The following is a 25,048-nucleotide window of genomic DNA, read 5'->3' as shown; positions in this document are numbered from 1 at the left end:
TGCCCCAGTCTCCTTCACATGATCTGTACATTTTCCCCAGAAGCTTCCTCAACAAGACAGACAAGACTTCCTCAGCACCCACCTCTGTGGGCTGTATCACATGAGCTACTTTGCGAAGCTTGGCCAATGAGAGGGGATGTCCTCCTACTTAGCACAGAGATGTTGAAAATTAAGGGTTTTTTTTTTTTTAAAGATTTTGTTTTCAAGCAATCTCTACACCCAACAACGTGGGGCTTGAACCCACAACCCCAAGATCAAGAGTGTCATGCTCCACTGACTGAGTCGGCTATGTGCCCTGAAAATTAAGTTCTTCTGCAGCAGCCCCAGCTAGGTTTTAGTTTCTATCTATCCCTCTTGCCCAGGACAGCACTTTTCCCCTTGGTTCCTTCCATGCTAGACCTTTGTACATCTCTGATAATTTGGTTGCACTCAACAGGTTACCCCCTACATGGCTGGCTGCTCCAGGACCAGGGTTCTCTGCATCATTTCTGGTGTCTGATAACACTGATCAGATGTAACAGGTGCTCAGTAAATTCATATGGAATACACAAACGACTATGCCAGGCATGTGAAGCGTATTATTTAATTTACTACATCTACTAACAACTCCTTGAAGAGGTATTGCCATGATCTCCTTTTAAAAGGGGCGGGGGGGGGGGGGAGTCCTAGAGATATTAACAGGCCCATTAAAAATGACAGAATCATGGGCAGCTGGGTGGCTCCGTTGTTTAAGTGCCCGGCTCTTGGTTTTGGCTCAGGTCATGATCTCACAGTTCGTGAGTGTGAGTGCTGCACTGGGCTCTCTGCTGTCAGCACAGAGGTCACTTTGGATCCCCTGTCCCCATCTCTCTCTGCCCCTCCCCTGCTCATGATCTTTCTCCCTCAAAAATAAATAAACATTAAAAAACAACAACAAGCCTCCCCGCTCCCCAAAATGACAAAGTCAGGATCAAGTCTGGTGGGTCTACGTAACTCTAGAGCCCATGCTCCTGAATTATATCCAGCAGGCACTCAATACATACTCATCCACTTCACGGACTACTTCTTGAAGCAACCTGATGTAGATTTTCTCCTACTCAGTCCCTAACATGATACTCCCATATTTCCACTGTCTTGGCCCAAAGGCAGGGTTGGTGGCATACCTAATTTTAAATGCCTCCAGTATGGGAAACACTGCCTTCCCACGTTACCATTCCTTTCGCCCACAGGGTAGGAACTTTTCTGAGCCCCCAACCCCACCCTCCACTTCTCTGCCTCGAGTTTCTTCTTTGAACTTCCTCTCACATCTAGATTTGCACATTCTTACAAACCCTTCAAGGTTGGAAAGAAGCATTTGCTCTCTGCCCACCCTTTGGAAAACCAGACCCAAAACAAACATCTCCAGTGTGCATGGATGCTGTGGAATGTCAGAGAAGGTCAGCAGTGCCCAGAGTCTGCCCCACCCGATCCCTCCGGGGAAAGTGGTTTGGAGGGAGCTTTCTCGCAGTGGCCGCTGGGAGCGCTGCACAGCCCAGTGCGGCATCCTCTCTTTCTCTTCCTCATCCTCCCTGGCCGCCCAGCAGCACTTGACCCTGCTACCAGAAGTTTCTTCTCTCTGCTTCTGTTTTCCTCCCACCTCTTCTCATCTCGCTGGCTGCTCTCCTTTCTCTTCAGAGCACCCAAAGTTCAGTCCTTGGCCCTCTGGCTCTTTTCCATCTCCATTCAACCCCGTAGAGAACGCTCCAGATTCCAGCTTTCGATACCACCTATGAGCCCATGTCCACCAGATCTACGCCTCCAGGAGTCCCAGGCTGGTTGGCATGTCCATGTGGATGCCTCCTGAGCAGCTCTGACTTCAAATAGCCAAACCAGAGCTCCTGATGCTCCCCCCACTCTGCCCCATCTGCACCTCTTACCGATTCAAGAAACAATACCTTCACATACCCAGGTACTCAAGTTGCAAATCTAGGAATATTCAAGGATTATTCTTCTCTTTGCCCTCACACTCCACATCACCATGTGCTGTCAACTTTCTTCTTGAACACATCTTAAACTCACCTGTGCTATGAATTACCATGTGTTTCACCTACGATCTGAACGTCTACAAATCCAATGGTATCTACCTCCATGCAGCTTATACTGTAGATTTTTGGGTGGCGGTGTGTGTGTTGGCGGAGGGGGGGGTGGTACAAAAAACAAATAACCTGGGGCAATCTACACGTCAGGTGGTGGTATGTGCCATGGTAAAAAAATAAAACAGGGGAAAGGGAGGTGATGGAGAGTGCTGGCGGTCATGGGGGCGTTATTTTACACAAGGTGCACAGACAAGGCATTACTGAAAAGGTAACACTGAACAGAGACGTGAAGGAAGAGAATATCTAGAGGAAGAGTGTACCAGGCAGAGAACAAAGAAAGGGCAAGGGGGTGTGATTAGAGCGCTCAAAGGACACGAACCAGGCCATCGTGGGGAGGATGAGGAGGAGAGTGCTATTGGCCTCTTATGTGGTTGGCCTTCCTCTCTATTCCTTATCTACAGAAAGGAGACTGATCTTTGTGAAACATGAATTCAGATGATCTTACATTCCTGCTTAAAACTCTCCAGTGAATGGGCTGGCTGGCTGGCTCGGTCGCTAGAGCAAGTGGCTCTTGAAGTCGGGGTCGTGAGTTCAACCCCCACATTGTGTGTACAGATTACTTAAATAAACTTCAAGAACAAACAAACAAAAGAAACCTCTCCAACGGCTGATAACCCATCACACATAGAAGCAGATGCAAATTTACTTTGACTTCAAAGTCTCCCGTGGTCTGGCCCTGCCTATCTCCATGGCCTCCTTTCTTACCACTTTCCTACTTCCTAACCATGCCGCAGCCACACTGGCCACACACTGGCCATCCCTTGTTCCCAGTCTCCACCTGAGGCTCCTTACACTATCTGGGGCCAAGGCTGCCCTGCTCCCCACAGTCTATTTCCTTTCCCTCCTGGGTGCGGAGATTTCATTTCTTCCCTTGTGGGTGGGATGACCCTGTTCAGTGGACTGTGGACAGAGAGGACATGTGCCTCCTCTAGGTCTGGCCCATAAAACTCTCTAAGAGAAACCCCTCTTAGAAACCCCTGCACTCTCTCCCCTCCCCCACCTCACCTGCTGGCTGGACACAGAGCACTCAGTCAAAGACTCAGATCCAGTGGGATGGCTGGATCCAGATGGAAGGAGTCTTCCGCGCAGGCTGCCCGACCCAGAACTGGGTTCTGAGCTTTGGGACTCCATGTATTACAGCAGCTAGGGTCACTGACCAGAACTAACCAACGGTCCCTCTTGTCTTGAAGATCTCAGCTGCAATGTCGCCTCCTTTCCGGACCATTCTGTCTACAGTTGCTGTAGTATTCCGTATCCCAACACCCTATTTTAATTCCTAGCATTAACCTAACCCTGAGCTGTTTTCTAGTTTATTCAGATTTACTTGTTTGATGTCTGCTTTTCGCCCTGGTCTACCAGAACTGAACTTTATCCGTCTTGTACGTCCTTGTAACCGGTGACTGGCACAGAGCCAGAGCAGAAGCTCAGAAGTAAAACAGCTACACTGGGTGGTGTCCCCGCTGGTCCCTAATCCCTAGGGGTGGGACTCTGGTGAGCATCACCTTAGGCCTCTTCAGAACATCTAGAGTTGTGCCCCGCTTACATGGGTTGTTACATACAATGTTTAAAACCACAAATAAGGAACAGGCGAGTTCCTTTTTCTCCTGGTCAGACAAACTGAGGTGCTCTGGGATGATGGCATGTGTGTCACAGGCAACTGGCCTCTTATTAACTTCTGAGGCACCTAGCGGGTCAAATAGGACTCACACTCTTGGGCATTTACCTAATTCTTTACACAAGAACACGGGCCTAGACGCACTGTGGCCCTGTCCTCAGTGGAGCTGCTAATCTGAGTAAAACGGAGACCCCCCAACAGAGCCATACTTCATGGGTGGTGGGACTGCTAAAAAGTCAAGGCCTTAGGCTGTTTTCCTGTCTTCCACTTTCTGTCTTCCACGGTGACCACGTGGCTGGTGCGCTGCAAAGACCTGGCCGAGCCCCCTGCTCACAGGGCATGCACCCATCTGGTAAGCTGGCCTTCGGACACTTATGCAGGCTGCTGTCATCAGCAGGTGCTGCTGTCTTCAGCTCCGGCGGCTGGATGGCTAAGCGGACTTACAGTCAGCACCACATACCTGGCTTCCTGAGACTGAAGGAGAAGAGGAAGGAGGCCCTTTAGGCACAGTGTCTGACTAGGCCCTCACGAGGATCCAGGGAAGCAGATGTAATTAACCTCCTTTTTCCCAATGAGGAAACTGAGGTGTCTACAACGACCCACTCCCTTGTCCAACCCTAGCTCAGTGGCTGTTTGGACCCCAGCCACAGCAGCTCTCTTCTCCTGGGTACTGGCTCATCTTACTAACGGTACCGCAAACCACACGAGCTCCAGGTCTTTCACTCTTGGCCTGGTATACTCATGGTCTCTAAGGGAATGCAGTCCTATGGGGCAAGGGTAATCTTTCTCACTACTCCAGGAGCTGACACCTGGGTCCCCACTTGTCCACCCCAAGCCATTCCTGACGCACTTCTGTCTGTGGAGTCTGGGCCTTCTGTTATTAGATGGGGCACAGGACTGTCTCCCTATACCTCTGATGGAGCAATGATCAGTGGGTGCTCAGTGGAAATCACGGGAGGTTGGCGACTCTTCCCTTCTACCTACCTAGTTGCCAAGGGGAATAGCAGAGAAGCCAAGGTCACGTGAGCAAACGCCTATCTCACTTAACAGGAGCAGCGGCGCTCCCGAGGAGCTCTGTACAAACTGACTCATCTAAAATTTACTATCCGTAGATTTCAGTTAATCAGTAAACCACTCAGCCATCAAAAAGAATGAAATCTTGCCACTTGTAATGACGTGGATGGAGCTAGAATGTATTATGCTAAGTGAAATAAACCAATCAGTGAGAGGCAAATACCTTATGATTTCACTCATACGTGGTGGGATTTAAGAAACAAAACAGATGACCATATGGGAAGGGAGGGAGAGAAGAGATGGAAACAAACCACAAGAGACTCTTGACGATAGAGAACAGAGGGTCGACAGGGGTAGGTGGATGGGAGATGGGCTAGATGGGGGATGGGTATTAAGGGGGGCACTTGGCTTGCTGTGATGAGCACTGGGTGTTGTATGTGAATGATGAATCGCTGAATTCTACTCCTGAAACCAATACTGCACTGTATGTGAATTCACTAGCGGAGTTCATGGAGATGAATCATTTTACCAAAGATAGAACCCTTTGGTAAAGACAATTGTCACCGAGCCTTTCTCCATTTTTTTAACTTCCAAATGCTGAGTGTTGAGCTTGGAGAAAAAAGTCAACACCAAATTTTGATCACAGAAGGATGGCATCATCTCTTTACGCTCTGTCACGAAAATGACCTGGAACTTCAGCAAAAACTGTGAACACGCGTAACACCATCTTTCCTCCCGGTAAGATGGTTGTAGTTCTTTCCCATCCATTTATCTCGTTTAATCCTTAGGACGGGATAAGTAGCCAAGAACCATTATCCTACTTTGGCAAATAAAACAACGTCAACAGAGAGGTTAAGCAACTTGCTCATGGCTGCTACAGCAACGCCACTGGGACAACGGAAGATTCCTTTCTCTTTCAACCTCTCCAGTCCTGAAACATTGGTGGAAAATGCCCAGTCCTATGAAACACGACATACAAGACCCCAAGGGGCAGACATATCCTAACAGGACACCTAGCCCTTCCAGTTTGAGGGAGTTCCTAGAGGCCAAAGGCATCATCAGCCCAGCGTGTGTCCCTGACAGACAGACTTACAGGGAGTTGGAGTGAGAGCCCCTCAGCAGCGGAGTGGAACCCGTGGAGCCATTGTGTGGTAACTTTGGCGAGGAAGGCAACGAAGAATCTGTCATCTCCTCGATGTCTGAATGAGAGGATGCAGACTTGGGGGACTTCTTCTTCCCGAAGGCTTGCTTGAAGGAGCTGCGTAACTGAATATCCGAGACTGTCAGCCTGGCACGGGCTGCCACCCAACACCCAGGCCTCGGCAACACAGAGACATGCAGACAAAAGAGCAATTAATTCTCCCATGACTCCCCCCCCACCCCCCAACCAATGACAGAGGTTCCCAACAGCTCTCTTGAATCAGTGCAGTAAGGGAAGAAGAGTTATCTGGTGCTGACAGCTCAAAGGACTGGACCTGTGGGTGACATTCCATGCCTACTCCTGCTTCGAGGCTAGATGCCAACAGCAAGACAGAGCCTGGCTCAGCAGATGGATGTCGGGAGGATGAGGTTACACAGCAACAAAGCAGGATGCTCAGACATGGTGGCGGATGCGGGCGAGATTAGTCATATCAATGGATGGGTTAGCTTGGTATCTGATATTAACGGTGGTCTTGCTTACCTCATTGACCTGCCAGGGAAAACGCAAGCAAAAATGGGGGAGGGGAAGGAAAAAAGACAATTTTTAACAGAGAAAGCCAGTGACAGGGAAAGCTTCGGACTTCTCAGACACGACATGGCTAATGATAAACACCACACACACAGGAGGTTTCTGGTAAGAACGTGAATCTTTCAGGGCATTAGGGGCATCTTCCTCCGTGAGGAAAGGCAAGGACTAGTGCTTCTGGAAGGCCCTATAGTCCGAGTTCTTCCAGCTTCTTTGTCTAGTTGAAATGACGGCCCTCACCTTCCTGTGCTTCTCACCCTGTGTCTTTTATCAGCCATCTCTCTGCGCCTTAACTTGTTTTTGGCATGTCTGTGTCTTCTTCTCTCAGCAAGAAGGGCTTCACTGCTGCACTAGGCCCCAACGCAGCCCTTTGGAAGATCTCCTCAGGAGTTCCCGCTATCCTGGCATACGCGTAAGAACAAGCAGGGAACTACCCACCTTGGTTACTACTCAAACAGTGGGTATTTGTGAGAAATTCATTAGCCATATTGGGTACAGGGAACTGGTACCTCACAAATTCCCCACATCATGCGACGAATCTGAAAAGTCCAACGAGAGTATTTATTCTAATGAGAATCAAGAGTTAAAGTGTAGGGTCTTCTCTGAAAGCCACAAGCACGTATTTTCTAGAGCCGAAAAGTTAAGTTTTGTCTTAAAAAAAGGTCTTTTAAAAAAGGGATTTCCTTTTTCCTAAAATCCTTCATTCCTTCTGAAAACATCCTGGAGGTTTTCTTAGCCATTAAAGAATTCAGAAACAGGCCATTCTGAAATAATTAATGGGATTTTTTTTACCCATCAGGATTTCATCCATAACGAATGGCATGTCCAGCGTGTGGTTGATCAAGTTCCCGTTTCCTGCTTTTCACCGTATTTCCAGTTATAGAAACAGAAGGATCTAGTACACAAGCCATCAACCTAAATCCTTGCCTCTCCCTGTGGTAAAAGGCCGGGTGGAAGAGGAGATTGCAAAGATCAGACGGAATTAAGCTTCGGGATGATCTGAGAGTGTCAATTATCCATCCTCCCCAATTCTACCGATAACCTGGAACTGTCTTAAAGCAAATAAATATGTTTTATTTTTTGAATTGGAGAAAATGGATATACACTGTTTTTCATAGAAAAGAATTCTCTCTCATCACCTTGACAATCAAGTCAGACCATAGTTACCAACAATATATTAGAAACAGCAACATACGTTAATCCTCTAAAAGGCACGGCGAAGGAGTTGACTGAAAGCCGTTAGTAACAAAGAAAAAATTTAATCATTAGGACAGGGTTGCACTGAACCGGCCTTACAGTCTTCCAGCGCAAGCGATCAATAACCGAAATCACTCAAACCTCAACTCCTCTATTGGTAGACCTCGCCACCCATCCAAGATAACACGAAATGAGGGAGAAGTATGTGGGATGAATGAGGACGTTGAAGCTACTCTGAACACACGATGCGGTCAGCACTGACAGATGGGGCCCTTTGAGCACTAGCCCCCTTCAGATCAATCTGGGGTATCCCTGTGCTGAAGACAGGGGGCAGCAAATGTCTCAGAACTTCACAGCCTCCACACAACCAAAACTGGGTGGGTAGGGGGCTCCTGGCTGGCTCAGTCCGTGGACTGTGCAACTCTTGATCTCAGGATGGTGAGTTCAAGCCCCATGGTGGGGGTAGAGCTTACTTAAAAAAAAAAAATGGCGGGCGTGTGAAATATTTCCAGGAGAATGGGAAAAAAACTTCTCCAGACACCACAGCACAGAAATTCAAGCAGTTCATTGGGATTATGGAAACATGGAGAAACAATGTATTGGAAACTGGGTCTATCAAACTCAGTGTTTTGAAGTACAACTCTCCAGTTTAAAACCTTGTCCTAACTCCTAACATCTAAATTGTGACACTTTTTTTTTAATGTTTATTTCTTTCTTGGAGAGAGAGAGAGAGAGAGAGAGAGAAAGAGAGAGAGAGAAAGAGAGAAAGAGAGAGAGAGAGAGAGAGAGAGAGAGAGAGAGAAAGAGAGAGAGAGAGAATATCTCAAGCAGGCTCCTCACTGTCAGTGCAGAGCCTGACACGGGGCTCCAACTCACTAACTGTGAGATCATGACCTGAGCCAAAACCAAGAGTGGATGCTTAATGGACTGAGTCACCAGGGCGCCCCTACACCATGACACTTTTACTTACAGGACGCGGTCAAAAATTGTTTAGAGAAAAGTTGGTTTAACGCTGTCACAGCAGTCAATTGTCAGTAAGCAGATAAGGATTATCAATGATGACGGGATAACTGGTAACACACACCCTCCACCCCAGAATAGCTAAGAAGAAACCACTGCAGAGTACCCTTGCTCTAGTGCCTGGAACTCTGTGGCTATAACATGGGATGATGACGACACAACATGTATATGAAATGGAAGATGAGTATGCCACGTAAAGTCTCATGAAACAGAAAAACTACAAGGTGGTGGTGGTTTCGTAAGTCCTGGTGTTTGGCTGAGCACAGCACTGAATTTGGTAGAAACCTATCCATAGGCTTCTTTGGACCCGCTCTCAAAGGCCTATGCTCTGAAGTTAAGAGCGAGCCTGGGCTCTTTCTGGGGGTGGGGGGTGGGGGGCGGGTCACTGGTCTGCTAGGACCCACGGAAGTCTTGGGATGCACACTCACCCAATTCTTCCTCTTCTTCTTCTTCGAGTCACTCTCTATGTTGCTGCCCACACTGGAGTGGCTGGTGGCACTGTTGATGCTGGAGACGCTGTCAGAGGAGTGCTGTCTGCGGATGCGGAGGTCTGCAGACTGGGAGGTACCATTTCCTGGAGACCCAAGGCAGGAGATCAGCAGCTGCTGCCTGGAGCCCAGTCCTTTGTCCCAGGGAATGGCTTTTATACCTGAATCCACACATACCCGAGTATTTCCCATTAGACACCACCTTCTGCCCTCAGCAGCTGGTTTGAAGATCCTTGAGCAGGTGGAAGTTACGCCCCCTTTAGTCAATTCAATGAGGGCCCATTCTATCCGCTTCATCAAACAGAAGTCAGGGGAGGCTTCAAGACAATCCCCCCCTAACACCAGCTCTCTCAAGCTTGAGACAGGCACCCAATCCTGTTTCTGAACCGTGACAAGTCACCTGTATTGTCAGGCCACCCCGAGCCCCATTCTGCTCTGTACGCTCCTGCTTCACGAGCCTTCTTTTGGCTCCTTGGAGATGCCGAGCCCATCTCATCTCGGGGTCCTAACGTGTACTATTCCCTCTTCCTGGAATGCCCCTTGCGCTTCCTCGGGCTGGCCGGCTCTTGCCAATCCCTCCCATTTCGATCCTGTCATTACTCTTCAGGAGGCCTGACAGCTGAAATAACGGTGACGCCAGAAATCACGCTGTCTGAAAGAGCAGTGACACCGAAATAAAATTTGCAGCCAGTTTTCTGCACAAGCACAGAACGAAATCTAAGAGCACTGGTGTCAGAGTCAGAGAGACCTGGGTTCCAGTCCCACTTCTGCATCTTATACTCTGGAAGTGACTCAAGCAGCCCGATGCAGAGAGGACCAGCACTGCGCTCATAAGGTTGTTGCGGAAGCGAACGAGATAACTAATAACTGAAAACACTGAGCGGAGGGGCTTAGAACACAGCGCGTGTTCCATAAATGCTAGCTATCACCGTTACTTCTACCATGACCACTAAGGCCACCGCTGTGGGAGGTGGAGGGTAACCCCGCCTCACAACTCCATTTCTCCCCGCAAGACACACGCGGATGAAGCAATTCGCTCGGGAAGATTTTCCTGGGCAAACAAGAGATGCCTACTTCAGGGTAGCCCGAGTCAATATGGAGATACCAGAGCACGACTGAGGTTAAGGGCTTCAGGCATAAGGACACAGGCGAAGCGCAACACTTCGCCACTTTGCCGATGACACGTATTTTCTTCCGTTTTTGAGACACAGCAGGGAAGAGGCTGAGCCAGAAGAGCTACCTTCCCGGAGGCCTGGAGTTACTGGATTCAAAGTGTTTGCCTCCCAGGACCTGAGTGACTGACGTGGACACACACCCTGGGGCAGGGAGACTGCAGCGCGTGTTGTCAGGGGAGGGCTCCTAAGGGCAGGCAGGTTGTTGGTCTAGAAGGCTGCTCTCCTTCCTTTACCTTTGCAGTTGAGCTCTGGTGTGTTAATTACTCCATTAATGGCAGCCTGAGCAGCTGCGTTCTGTTTCTTTAGCAGCTCGATGGTTTTTCTTAACTCATTCAGCTCTGAATCCTGGGGGACAGAAAAAAATACCGGTCACCCTACCATCATTCTGGACCGATCTCCAAAGAAGTGCGACTCGGTTTCAGCACAGGCGGGGAGGGAATGAAGGAGTTCCACAAAACCTCTGTCCCATGTATTTAGGTTGCATCAATCTTCAACGGGCACATAAGCACACAGAAGCCGTAGAAATAGGACTGTGAGATGGGTCACGGGTGCTGGGGCCGCCCCTTCGTTTAGGTCACTTTTGCACTCAACAGACCTACTCTTCAAGATTCAATTCCCATAGTTCAAGTGCACTAAAATCTCTACTACTCTCTGGAACCAAAGAGAGTATTATTCTTAGGTGTGCTGTTCATCCCAAGCAGGGAGGAGGGAGGCACCCTTTCTTGCTTTACCTTTTGCTCAGCCGTCATGGTCAAACTCTGGAGCCTGATTGTCATGTTTCCAAGACTCTGTTCAAAGGCTGCCACCAGGTGAGCCTGGAGGAGAAAAGACACCACCTCAGTCAGATCACCCTGCAAGGCAAGAGAGCCTATTGGGTGCTGGGTCTTAAGGACTGCAATCCTCACCGGGGCCATGTGAGTTAGCCCCCGCCTAATTCTTCAGCCCTTGGAGCCCCAGTCTCCATCTCTCTTTGGGATCCAGTCACTCCAGCTTTTCACATCCTCAAAAACCCCATGCTGCTTCCCACCTCAGGGCCTTCATATGTGCTTTCCCTGCTGTCTCCCTAATTTTTACACAACCTTCTCAAGAGATGGAAGCTCACGCCTTCGTGACGGCTCTCTCACGTTCACCCTCAAAAGCACGTGGACTGCCGACCTATGTGCATTATGGTGTCACCGTCAGAGACACATGCACTCCTGTGACTGCTGCTTCATTTCTAGCTCCTCTGCTCTACGGCACTTTTGTTCACTAAATGCCAAGCTCACAGGAGAGGCTCATATCAAGCATGTTTGTACAAATGGAGGAACAAAGGGGCGCCTGGGTGGCTCAGTCGGTTAAGTGACCAACTTCGGCTCAGGTCATGATCTCACGGTCCGTGAGTTTGAGCCCCGCGTCGGGCTCTGTGCTGACGGCTCAGAGCCTGGAGCCTGTTTCGGATTCTGTGCCTCCCTCTCTCTCTGACCCTCCCCCGGTCATGCTCTGTCTCTCTCTGTCTCAAAAATAAATAAAACGTTAAAAAAAAAACCAAAAACCGGATGAACAAAGCGGTTGGCATTATTTTGCTTGTTATAATCCTGGTTAATAAAAAGTCACCGAAAGGCCCATCTGCTACCTCCTTGGAGAAACCTTCCCCTGTTCCTCCAGGGAGTTAGGACTTTCCCCCAAGGCCCCTCTCTACTTTTATACGCTTCTGTTAGAACACGACATCAGACACACCACTATTCTCTATAGTGCTAGGACATCTTGAAAAATACGTATCCCACTTTCAGACATGTTAAACATGTAGGGAAAAAAACATGTATCTTAGAATTGAGAAATGCGATGTTTTTCTGTCTGCCCCTTTCTCTGCAACCTTCTTCAAGGGTAAGATGCAAGCTTGTGTCCTAACATGAAGCCTCTTCCTCTGTACAGCAGCAGGTGAAATATCGGTTGGTTGACTGAGGATCCTGATAATATGGTTAAAACCGAGAATAAAGAATGGACAAGTGAGCTGATCCTACTGACTGTTGTTTCTCCATCTATAAAATGGGGGCGATGTCTGTTTTCCTCCCAGGGTTATCGTGAGCCTTAAGTGAAACAACACAGGCGGAAATGGTCTGTACTGTTATGGAATTGCAAAACACAGGAATGAATGGACACTTTGGGGGGAAGGAAGAGGTTTGGGGCTGGGAAAACAATAAAAAATAGGATGAGAATCCAGGTGGGGAGAGATCAAGAAAGGGCTCTAGGAGAGGGATGGGAAGATACAGGAGGCAGAGGAAGTGGGAATCTGGGGAGGAGGGAGAAGTAAGATCTGACCACATATGTAACATTCTAGAGGAACATAGGACCGAGGTGCTCAGTGAAGAATAAAAGTGAGGTAACAACCAGGGGAGGGGTGGGACACTGTCCTGGGTTGTGGAGAGGGTCAGCAGACATGTCACTTGAAAGAGGAGAGATGGGAGAGAAGTCAGAGCTCTTGGTCACTAGACTTCATCAAGCAGGGACAGGTGAGGAGAAGACATATCCAGCATAAACTGTTGGGTCTTTTCTCTAACAGCTGTCGGAGTTATCAGGGAGCAGGACCGCTTATACTAAAAATATTAAGTGGTTACTCAGTTTCTTTCTGACTGCATTGCCCTCTCATCATTAAAAATTGAGAAAATGTCGATGCAGCTTGAAATCAAGAGATACGCTTTAGCATGCCTGGGGAGAATATGGCAAAGCCAACCAATTTAAGACAGTTTACACAGTGGATGAAGGAAACAGGGCCAGGGCAAAGACGGTGAAAAGAAATGACTGTTAACCTTGCCATTTCAAAGGAACGCCAAGGTTAAATTTAAAGGACTGAATTTCCATTTATCTTAATTCTTTGATTGCCACCTAGGCCTCTACTTGTAGGCACTCGCACTTTCCGTTCAGTTAAAGACAAAAACCTAACCCAAGAAGACTAGCTATTGAGAAGTGTTTTTGCAAACTCAAGAAGAAGCCGTGTTTGCTCTGAAGAGCTAGAGGTTTGCATTTTGCTGTCGAGAGAAAGGACCGACTTTAGGTCACGAGCAACTGTGAAAACACAGGCCGAGAGGCCGTCCCGAGCCTGGTTCAAAGCCACACAACAGCCTTCTTACCAAGTGCCATTCTCACATTCCCAGGAAAACAAACACGAGTGGTATAAAAACACCCAGAGAAGGTGGCTTTGAGTAGTTTGGCCTAGAAAAACAAATACAGCTTGGCCTGTGAGAAAGACGGCAGACAATAAAACACGTTAGGGCTGCCGGTGGTGTGTGGTAAGACTAAATATTTACTTTGAAACAATACTGGATTTCAATGGCTTTTGTGAGGAGCAAAACACACTTTTGGAATAATAACGATGATGTAAGAGACCTCACCCTGAGTCTTCTGGAGCAGAGGGTCGAGTTCCAAATGGCCCAGCGTAAGGCCCTTTGGGCAACACAAGGCCACTGGAGGAATTAACCCGAGTTTTCTGATAAGTCAATTCATCTATTTTTTGATATGTAGGGGGCACCAATGGAGAGCAGTAATCCTTAACCAGGGGAGTAGCTCCAAAAATCACCTGAGATGGGGCTTGCTATTAAATCTCACATTCGGATTATATCCAGATTGCCTCAGTGAGTTTGGGGTTTGGTTTTGGATTCGAATGGTACCCACATGAAGACTAACCCACGGAACATCTCTGGGTTGTTTTTTTTCTTTTAAATAAGTTCTAAGCTACAAAATTCAGATCTCAATCTTTGATGTTCTTTTGATGGCGTTACTGACGGTGGAAGCAGAAAAGAAAACAAAGGAGGATAACGAAACACACAGTGGCCTGGTACATGAGGGTTTAAAAAAATTCAAACACTCCCAGAAATGTGAGAGAACTCAGGAGAACGAACAATGGTGACAGAAGTTACCAGTTCCTGAGCTTTTAATTAAGGTCAAGTACCACATGAAGCATTTCATGTGCAGATTTTAAGAGAAATAGTTTCCTTCAGTTGACTCAGGCTCAAGCCAGGCATTACCTGGGCAAAAACTCCAGGCAAATGATTGCTTGGAGTACTGACTCAGCTTCCTGGTCCAAGGAAGACAACCTTTTGAAGTTGCTTTTCATCTTACCAGCATACTATGGGGTTGTGCAGGCTGCTTTGGGACAGGCTCCCACACATGTATCTGTGGTCTCAGATTGGCCCACGCGCTCCCGCAGGAAGCCTTGCTTCAGGAACATCTCAGTGCCTCCTAAAACTGCAGGCTCTGCCTGCTAAACTTCAGCCCTCCCTGGCTCATAGCTCTTCAGCAGGGCTCCTTTGCAGACCAGAGGTCTCTGCCTCCACTCGGACCCCTTAATTCCATAACCATGCCATAGTCAGGAAGCTTCATGAGGAGCAAATCGAACCACCACACTGCTCTGCTTCAAACACACAGATTCAGTAGGAAACCCAAACTCTCCCCCTAACGGCCGGGAGTCAGTGTGATGTGACCTGCCCCTTGCTTTTCTTTGCTGCCTCTTCCTGACTTCCTTCTCCCCTCCACCCGCGCCACTGCCCCATATCCAAGCCATAGATTCTAATTACAATGAGCTTACTTATACTTTCTAAACGCACCAAGACTTCCCCTTGGGCGTCTGCACAAATACATGTATGTGTGCAGTGGGTAGAACGCTGCCCTCCCCATGCATCCTCCCCTATACAGCATCCCTCAGGTCATCTCCTCCAAGAAGCCCTTCCTGACCTCCCCCCCGCACCACCAGACTGAGTTCTGTGCGCCTCCTACATGTTCCCACAACCTTCTGCCTCTCTCTCTTAACAGTTAGCCTATTATAGAAAAGTGTTTTGTCTCTCTGCTGTACCAAAGTACACGAAGATGACAGTGATGGTGTCTGCTCTGCTGTTGAACCCACAGTGCCCGGGGCATAGTTGGCACATAAACAGTTGTTGAATTGAATGCTGGTTGGCAGCCCTTCCTGAACACGTAATTGTGCATATTGTAATTACAGAACAGTCAGCTATTTATCTGGAGCCTTCGCCTTTTTTTTTTTTTTCCTCCTGAAGATGAACATTTTCAGAAAGAGGAAGAAAAGGGAAATGAACTTTTCTGACCACTTAATGGATTCCAGAACTGATCACCTGACGACCCAGAGAGCTAAGTGTCACCATCCGCCACAGCACAGAGGGGCACGTGCAGGCTCAGAGGTGAAAGAAGCTGCCCGAAGCACAGAGCCAGAAAGTGCCGGAGCGGACGTTTACACTCACGATGCTCAAAGCTCCTGCCCTTCACACTGTACTGCTTCCATGGTGCTCGGGGGCAGGCGGCCGTGAGGAAATGTCGGAAGGGAGCAGTGGCTGCCCCCCCTCCCATGGCTACCACCCTGCATCTGTACTCACATTTGCTGTCAGCTGGGTGGTCAAAGCTGAAACCTTTTCCTGTGAGGCATCCAGCTCCCGCCGCAGCTTGCGAATCTAAAGACGGCAAGGGACAGAGTTACTTGCTCAAAGCGTCCATTCCCAGCTGGAGCTGGGTGAAGCAACAGATAATAGTGACAGAGGAAATCCGGCTGGCAAACTGTTCCTTACCTCTGACTGGCATTTTTCTTCTGGCTGTAAAGAAATCATAAGGGAAATTAGACCAGTTGAGGAACAAAGAACAGCGCAACGCAGCCCGTGGGGAAGAGCACATTTGGATGCTTACAGAAGTCCCGAAGTTATGAGTTTTGTTCCTGGTGTTATTTTTCTGGATAAACTGGTTCAGTTAATCTGACCAATCAGAACGGCCAAATACAAACGGCATATTATTTTAAGAAATTAAGAAGACTTTTGGTTGTGATTTTGGTTGTGAGGAGCCCCTCTGCTCCCGTGTGGAGATAATAAGTTTGGGTGCTCAGGAGAAGGTGTGATGTGAAGGGGATGGGCCAGGGTAGGGATGCCAGATTTAGCAAATAAAAATAAGTATGTCCCATGCTACACTGGGGACAATTTATATTAAAAGGTTATTTGGTTTTTTTTTTTTTTTTTAACGTTTATTTTTGAGAGGAGGAGGAAAAGAAGAAAAAGGAGGAGGAGGAGGAGGAGGAGGAGGGAGGGGCAGACAGAGGGAGACACAGAATCCAAAGCAGGCTCCAGGATCTGAGCTGTCAGCACAGAGCCCGATGCAGGGCCCGAACTCATGAACCACGAGACCATGACCTGAGCTGAAGCTGGACGCTTAACCCACTGAGCCACCCAGGCGCCCCCGAAATTATGTGTTGTCAATCTGAATTTCTAATTTAACTGGGCGTTCTGTATTTAATCTGGCAATCCTAGCTGGGGGAAAAGGACTGTTCACGGGGTAACTGCCCATGTCATTCCTCCCTCTCCTGTTTCCGGGGCACTGCCTCCGAAGTGAGGGAAGCTGGGAGCCCCATCAGCCTGTCTGCTGATTCCCCAGGTTGTGAGAAAGAACAGGCCTTCACCTTCCTGCTGCCCCAACTCCAGTCCCCCAGTTTCCTTCTACTCTGGGAAGTAAAGGTGAAGCCCGTGGGCCCTTGACTGGCAGAATCTTCCATCCAGGGCCCTGTGTCTGCGGTGACACAGCCACCTGCTAGCCAGTCCATAGACAACCATAAGACTACCTCTCTCCTCCTATAGGGGGAACCTGCAGCAGGAGGAACCTTTCTTTCACTCTCCTTGGGTTCTCACAGGGGCCCACAAAGGAAGACACCACCCCTCCCATTCTGGGCAATGTTGGAAGTGTTCCCACCTTCTCTCCACCCCTCCATTTGCACTTCCCCAGGGTTGGAGCAGTGACTTGGGAGCCAGGTAGGCGAGTGGAAATCAGTAAGGACTGTTTTGTCCTTGGGTGCTAGATGTGTGTCTTAAGCCAATTTCACCAGTGATAAACCCATTATTAAAATATCAGCATCTGACTCTGGTGTCTACTTTTATGTTAGTTCAGAATGCAGAACTACCAGTATGATTCATTAGACCCTGCAGACCCTACACCCATCGGCTGGGGCAGGTGGGGGCTGTTTCCTGTCTGGTCTCCCTTCGCCCTGTTCCTCACCCCATTGCCCTGGCTCCTGATCCTCTCCAGGAGGGTCCTTCCTCCAGCTGGCTTCGAACAGCAGCAGCTGGGTTTTAGGAACACGGGGGCCAAATCGTTTAATTCTGGCAGTAACCCCACAGAGTAGGTCTGTATTCCTTCTGAGGCACAGAGAGGTTAGGTTATCTTGCCTGAAGTCACACAGCTGGACACTCTCATCTAAGAAACACTTTCAGGAAAATGCTGGGAGGTGTCCTCAGGACTTCCTTTTCCCTCTCTGGGAATATTCACCCGTCCCTCTTTATCTGTTCATCCATTCATGCCCACTACCACCACCTATCAAATATTTGCTGATATCCTACTATGTGCCAGGCACTGTTTGAAGAACCTGGGATACAGCTGTGAGCATGACCAAGTCCCTCACCGCATGTTGCTTACAGTCTGGTAATAAGTAGCATTTACGGAATGCTTATCGCGTGCCAGAGACTGTTCTGAGCCCTTTCTACTCTTTAGTCTTCATAACAACCCTTTGGGTAGGTACTAACATTATTCACTTACATTTCACAAATGAGGAAACTGAGGCACAGGGAGGTTGAATAATTTGCCCATGGTCACAGCTATTAAGAGGGAGAGGTGGGACTGGACCCAAGGTAGTCTGGCTCTCGAGTCTAGGATCTTAACAAGCACATTCCCCCGCTCTTCTACTACAGCTACATTCTTATGGAGGCCTTCTAGAAATAAGGCCCCTGGCTTTTGAGTCTGGCCCAAAGGACAAAGTTAACAGTGAGAATGTCACAGCTATCTAACACTTGGGCGGCTGACGGAGGTCGGTCAGCAGGGTGAACCATCCATATAGGATGAGCCCCACTTCTAAACACTCCTATCTACGGGCCTAATACTCCCCCCCTTCCCCGTACCTCTGCCACTGTCACTCTGCCCACTGTCTCAGGGTTGGACCCCTGTTCTTAATCTTACCCCCAGCTGCTGCTCTGGGAGCTCTTAAGTGAAGCTAGGAGCCTCCCTCCATTTAGCAGTTCCTGCCCTCTACCGGCCAAGAAAGCCGGTCTAATGCCCGATGTGGCACCTTCCATTTTCAAGGCAACGTCTACTCCATGATTTCTTCATGGCAGTTGCTCAGCAACTGTTGCCTTTTCTTTCCTTTATAATTAAAATCACAGGCAATTTTCAGCCAGAATGAGCATTCTTGAATATCCAAGAATTACAGAGATTTCAGGGAAAAACCTATTATCATCCAATAAGAGCCTTCAACAACACTCAGCTCTTAAACAGACTCTTTGGTCTGGGTTGGTGGCAACTTACGAAACTCCAACAATCTCTTTTTAGAACGAGAACTTGTTCGCTTTAACATTTGCCAAGGTGTCTGAGTCTCAGAATTCTATTATTACCAAGTGGCTGATAACAGATGAGGGACCACATGTCCACGCTTGGTGGCAGCAACGTAGTCAGATACAGTTTGGAATTCGCAGACTACTCTGGTGTGGAAACAGGCAAATGTTAGACCTATTTTTTTTTAAGTCTGCAAAAGTAACCTATATGCTCAGAGAAGGCACATGTAGAGGACAGTATAGGGGAACCTTTGATCAATGATTTGGTGGAATGTCAGAAGTTGTGGGCACCTACCTCTGAGACCACTGGCTTCCTGACAGCGAGGACAAACTGACAACTACCCGGAATAATGACATAATTTGTACAAAGTCATATAGTGAGGAAAAAAACAAAGATTAGGCCTCGGGGCTCTTGTCTAGTTACATATGAAGTTGAAACTTATTATTAGGTCTTTGGTAACGTGTGAATTTTTATCAACTCAGCATAATTTGAAATTTCATGAAAACATCAGCTGCCTGTCCACACACCCAGAGCAAGAGCGACCGAAAGGCCTTGGGTGCTAAGAGCCTCCAGCGGGCTGCACGAAGGCAGTGCAGCCAGGAAACGCAAGTGATGGCTTCCTAGGTCCGAATTCTCACAGCGGGGGGAATTCATGCTCTTTCCCTCCAAGGCTGGCCGGTGCAGGCCGGCCCCCATTTCTCACTCTTCTGAGAAGAACCTTCCTGCTCCACGCTGATGGGAAACCCCGGGCACTCCGCTGGGAAAACAAGGGGCTTGGGGATGGTGATGCCTGTGGTAGCCTCTGCACCCACTCTATGGAACTAGAGTCCCAGGTCCCGAGGTGTCCTTGGGTGCGTCTGGCTTCCTCCTTCAGCAGCAGGCTCCTCTGCCCACCCGCACCACATCCTTGGGGTGTAGCCCAGAGCGTCACATCCACACAGGGCCAGTAAATCCTGTCAAAGCAGTAAATCTAGGTTTGAAAGTACTATCTTGGCACCCATGTCGCAGAGTTGCCCTCTAGAAGACAGGACTTCGTGTATGTACTAGTTGAGATTTAGAAGGCCACGTCTATGGCTTTCTTAGTAGGTAGTGGCTTCGGCAATCCCTCTTACTAACGAAAGTGAGGACTCTGTGATGAAATTTCGGACAAGGTGACCGGCTGAGGAACGAGGTGTTTGGAGGTGGCAAGGTGGGTCGGAGCAGAAAAGATCCTTTCTAGGTCCTTCAAATCAGAGCATGTCAGCGCTCACTCAAGTCTGTTTGTGCTTGCTATCGGCCTAAGAAAGAGCAGTTAGGCTCTGGTCTCTTTAACTTGACTCCAGGATGGCCTTTAAACTTCTAAGGGGCCATAGACAGTTTGTCCCGCGAGGTCTCTAGCCCAGGAGCCTAGTGTTACCAAAAACTGACTTACTAAAATATCTGTCCTCCATGGAATTAAGGGCTAAAGGATTTCCAATTCTTAATTAGTAAAATTTTTTTCCTATAGGAATTCCCAAGTTAAAAATTTTAAGATAAATAGTCATGCACAGAGCTATAAAAAGCAAAATCCTCTGAACAAATCCAGCACCATCTTTCGATTCCATTTGGCTTTTGTTCAGTAGACCACTCAGTGATGATAGCCAACCTTCGAGAGCTTACTCTGTGCTGTGCACACTGTATTTAGTGCTTCCCATGCATTTTCTTATTTCATTCAAGCCTATTTTCTGAACACCTACTATATGCTAGGCTTTGCTCTAGGCACTAGGAATGAAAACAGAAAAAATCCTTGCCCTCAAGGAATTTATACTGTCGTGAAAGGTCATCTCCCTCACAGTAGGGGCTGCTATTCTTTCCACTTCACAGATAAAGAAACTGAGGCAGACAGAAGACTAAGTTATTTAAGGCCTTTCTTTTCTAAGGCTACCAGCAGGTGGCCAAGGCTTTTCACACATTCTAACTAGTTACCACCCAAAGCACAATGCCACTTTAACAAAGTGAGCTCCTGCCTTATTGGTTGATACATTATGATCAACAGCTGTTTGTGAATTTCAACTCTTGTTCCCTATTAAACGATTCCCTTATAATGGAAATGCTTTCTCTAGGAGAAATGACTTTATATTTTATTCTTGATACACTTGATAAAGGAGCCCCAGTCCTCATGATCATAGCAATGCATACAGCATTGATTTATACTCACCGTAGAATAAATTGAAGACGTGCTGGAAACCAAGGAGAGCGAGGATCCGTGAACTGTTTAAAAAAAAAAAAAAAAGTGAACTGCACAACCGGCTACTATGGAGTCTAAGAAGGAGAGAGGAAGAGAAACTCAACCTTATAGGCAGCTTAATCTCGCCTGGACCCAACTTTTCCTCATTTGGTGACAGAGTCAAATAAAAATAATTTGCTAAGGGAGTCTCTTCTCTTTTAGCCCTTTTTTCCCCTACAACCTCTAAATACCTTTCTCCCCTATGAAAATAACACATGATTACTAAATAAAAGTTTTCAAGTACAGAGAAGTGTTAAAAAAAAAAAACATACTCACTGCCATTATCTATGTGACTCATAATTCTATTACCCAGAGGCAACCTGGTACCTGTTCCATTCCAGCACATATTACTCCTTTCTTTTTTTCTAACATATTCCTTCAGGGTTGAGATTGTGTTGCACATCTATTTCGTACCCTGCTAGCAACTCTCACTTGTGTATGCACAAAGATGAGCCGATTATTATCAACACGGGAGGCTGGCTGCTGACCATAGCAAATTCATTCTAGATCTACTTGTAGTAGAGCACTTGTCTAGAAGATACATCTACTGAAACAGAGATTCTTCTTTCGATTTCTACCATGTGTACAAAATGACAAGCAAGCGGTGTCCTCTTTTTCGTTCCTGACTGGTACCTTTGACTTAGAACCATCTTCACACCCTCTTCGCGCCCCTTCCTGTCCCCAGCCAGGGGAGACATTTTAATTGTTTTAAATACAACTTTAAAACATGGTCTTTTCTTGGACTAAGTATCCCAGCTGACTTCTCTTTCTGGGAACTAGATTCTTTAATGACATTTTCTTAGGAATCTCTCGACAACTTTGTGAAAGATGTAAATATGCCCGTGGAGACATCAGAGACCTTTAATTGGGCACAGCTTTCCTGACCACGAGTGGAATGTTCTACCCCCACACTCGCTGTCCCCTGTGGTCTGAGAGTGGGAGGCTGGGGAGTAACTTTCCACGTGCACTAAACGGCTTGCACTTACCACCCAAGAAGCGAGCTCAACTTAGATCAGCAGTCGGCAGAAGCTACCTGCCCACAAGATATCCGACCAACAGTTCAGCCCGCCACCCAGGTGTCTCCACACTGTGTTCCCATAAACCTCCCGACCTCCAGCTCTTCCTTTATGTGCTCCTATCACATTCTGAATCCCGCACTTCTCTCTCGAGCATGCCCTTCGTTGCACTCATCTGCCTCAGAGTCTCTGCCCACGCAGTTCCCTTTGTTTAGGACGCTTCTCATTTCTGCCTACCCACATCGCCAGGATCAGCTCAGACAATGTCTCTGCATGGACCTTTTCCTCGTTTCCCTGCCCGCCGCCACTGGATGCACCTCCTCCCTCCTCTGAACCCACACAGTCCCTTGCTTGCCTGTCCAGCCCTCTTCTCTCTTCGAAGGAGCCTGCTTTTCTGAGGCTATCCTTATACCATCACTCACATCCACCTTCCTTAGCAATGCTTAGGGTTACAGATCTTCGCCACCCACGACTTCTCTGGCCCATGGCCCATAAGAAATCAGTTTATGGTGTTCATGGCCAATAACGGCTTTCAGTGTTAATACGTTCAGATGTTAGCAGACACCTCTCATGCTCCAACCTAGTGGCCTCATGTTCTAAAGGGGTAAGTAACTTTAGTCCCATGACACGGGTAGTAGGGGCAGATTATACTGGAGGCCAAGTTGGGGGAAGAGACGTGGGTAATACGTAGCCACCCTTCGGTCACACTACCTGCTCAGCCAGCACAGGGCTGCAGCGTGGAACTGGGCTGCTGGAAAATGGAACTTTTTTTCTTCTCTCTAGCTTGTACACACAGACTTACTGACACTGCCTTCAGCAATATCCTAGTGCAAGCTTAGGGCCGCAGGCGGAGAACAGCGTATCTGGCAGGCTTCCGTGGAGGTAATTATTTTTCTCTGCAATTAACTCCTCTCACTTGGTAAATAGCAATAGCAAGGCCAAAAGGATAGCAATCCAAAAGATTTCTTGATTTCCAGAGTCAACCCCAAACTGAATGTGGCTTGCCTGAACCATTACAGTTGGCCTTGTTTCAAGTGAACTGAACCAAATCAGAGCCTGGGTTATGTGGCTTGGATACTTTTGGACAGCAAAATGCACACAAGACCTACAAAGCCAGAACAGCAAAAGCACGCCATGCATTTCCCACCCTATACCCATAGCTCTAAAACTCTGAAGCTACGAGGCCCAGCAGAGGCTTGTGTGGGCCATCTCTGCCCCTGAGTAATCTGAAATCCAGACAGGTTAAATGGTCTGCTTAAGGTCACACAGCATTCAGGAACGGGATTGCTGATCAGAAGTCTGGAGATACTTTTGCCCTTGATTCACTGGTTCTACTGGATTTACTGGTTTCTGAAAGGCTTTTTTTGTTAAAGTCTTCTGATATGTTTTAGAATGGTTTCCCCAGCCCCTCATCCAATGTACAGAGACACAAGCTGCAACCAAACAAGCGAAAAATGCATATTTGAGAAAAACATGGTTTCACCCCCTCTTTAAGCACAGGTGTGTGTGTGTGTGTGTGTGTGTGTGTGTGTAGACACAGTGAAACAACAGGGCATATTCTAGCCAATAAAGCAATCAAATGCCCCTGCTGCTACACCTGGCATCTCATGTATATATACATATATATATTCAGCTTCATATTAATCAAAGCGCTTTCTCATTTACACTATTGTTTGAAGTGATCCCCATCACCACAGAGAATTTGTAGGTAATATTCCCAGACAGCGCAGGAGTGGCTACCACTAAGAGACAAAAGAGTCATTTAAGACCCAGAGAAGCTAAGTGACGTAGCCAAGCACACACAGCTAGTCAGGAGCAGAGAATGTGCATCTAGGCATTGTATCCTACTTCTTGCTCCACTGCTGGTACGATCAGATGACAAGGAGACACCGTTCAGATGGCAAATGGACCACCCTCTGGAAGGTGAGCGTAAGTGAAAACAGAGAACACACCGATGAAGGATCAGGTAAAAAAAAAAAAAAAAAAAAAAAAAGCCCAGTTGTGACCAACGCAGAGCCAAATGTCAAGGTAGGACTGAATAGAGAAACAGAAGGCTGAGAATTGAGAGCTTAGGACCTTAGCCCCCAGGCTACTTCTTCTGCCTGGATTTTGCCATAAATAAAACAGCAATGAAATGGCCCTTGGGGAGGAGGATAAAACCAAACATGACAATTTTAACAATAGCCACCACTGACTGAATACTTGCTATAAACCTCTTTCGAAGTCATTTTGCATTAAATGCTTTCCGGGATTTATCTCACCTAATCTTCCCTTCAATCCTCTGAAGCAGGTACAATTATTTTCTACCTTTTAGCGAACAGGAAATAGGCTGAGCGGGGCCAAGTCCCTTACCCAAGGTCTCATTCATGGCTAACAACAGACATGACAGGATTTAAATCACAAATACGACTCAGGGGCTAGAAACACAAGTAAATTGCAAAAAAAAAAAAAAAAAAAAATGGATTTATTAACAAGCTGTTCTGTTCCTATGGATTCCATAAGAACTGATTTAGATTGCACTAGCAATTAGGGATGATTGGTAAAGTCCCTGGATTTTTTTTTCATCCAAAGACATACATTTTATTTTTTTTTTTTTATTTTTTTTTTCAACGTTTTTTATTTATTTTGGGACAGAGAGAGACAGAGCATGAACGGGGGAGGGGCAGAGAGAGAGGGAGACACAGAATCGGAAACAGGCTCCAGGCTCTGAGCCATCAGCCCAGAGCCTGACGCGGGGCTCGAATTCACGGACCGCGAGATCATGACCTGGCTGAAGTCGGACGCTTAACCGACTGCGCCACCCAGGCGCCCCAAAGACATACATTTTAAAAATGCCTCAAGCATGTCCCTAAATGTGCGCTATTAAAGTTGACTCTGAGTGCATAATGCATCTGATGGAAATTAATTTACCTGAAATAACTTTGAAAGGTTGCATCTGGGCCATGCCTGCACCTAATCTACATATTTATGATTCCAACTTCCTTCAAAATGGAAAGTGCTAATTAAATCCCACAAAAACCTCACACAAGTACTTGTGCTAATTCTTTTAAAATTTCTATCCTGCTTTCTGGCAGATGATATACCTAATGGACTCTTGT

At 47.5% G+C, this 25,048-nt stretch overlaps 1 protein-coding gene across 10 annotated transcripts in view; it reads right to left on the bottom strand.

The window, feature by feature from the left end:
- Positions 1 to 25,048, bottom strand: part of NAV2 (neuron navigator 2) — a 741,507-nt gene that overhangs the window by 30,275 nt on the left and 686,184 nt on the right. For 8 of the 10 annotated variants that reach the window (XM_047878314.1, XM_047878316.1, XM_047878307.1 and 5 more), the window contains 8 exons: positions 20,866 to 20,918; positions 15,899 to 15,922; positions 15,710 to 15,784; positions 11,081 to 11,164; positions 10,583 to 10,694; positions 9,115 to 9,260; positions 6,425 to 6,433; positions 5,837 to 6,009 (listed from right to left, as the gene is read on the bottom strand). In XM_047878314.1, coding sequence (XP_047734270.1) covers positions 5,837 to 6,009; positions 6,425 to 6,433; positions 9,115 to 9,260; positions 10,583 to 10,694; positions 11,081 to 11,164; positions 15,710 to 15,784; positions 15,899 to 15,922; positions 20,866 to 20,918 — 676 coding nt within the window. The remainder of the gene's footprint in view (positions 1 to 5,836; positions 6,010 to 6,424; positions 6,434 to 9,114; positions 9,261 to 10,582; positions 10,695 to 11,080; positions 11,165 to 15,709; positions 15,785 to 15,898; positions 15,923 to 20,865; positions 20,919 to 25,048) is intronic. The other 2 variants (XM_047878308.1, XM_047878311.1) reach the window with 1 other exon arrangement.

The sequence above is a fragment of the Prionailurus viverrinus genome, chromosome D1, assembly GCF_022837055.1.
Source record: "Prionailurus viverrinus isolate Anna chromosome D1, UM_Priviv_1.0, whole genome shotgun sequence".
NCBI lineage: Eukaryota > Metazoa > Chordata > Mammalia > Carnivora > Felidae > Prionailurus > Prionailurus viverrinus.
Note: the sequence above shows the minus strand (reverse complement) of the source record. Positions and strands in the feature narration are given on the sequence as shown.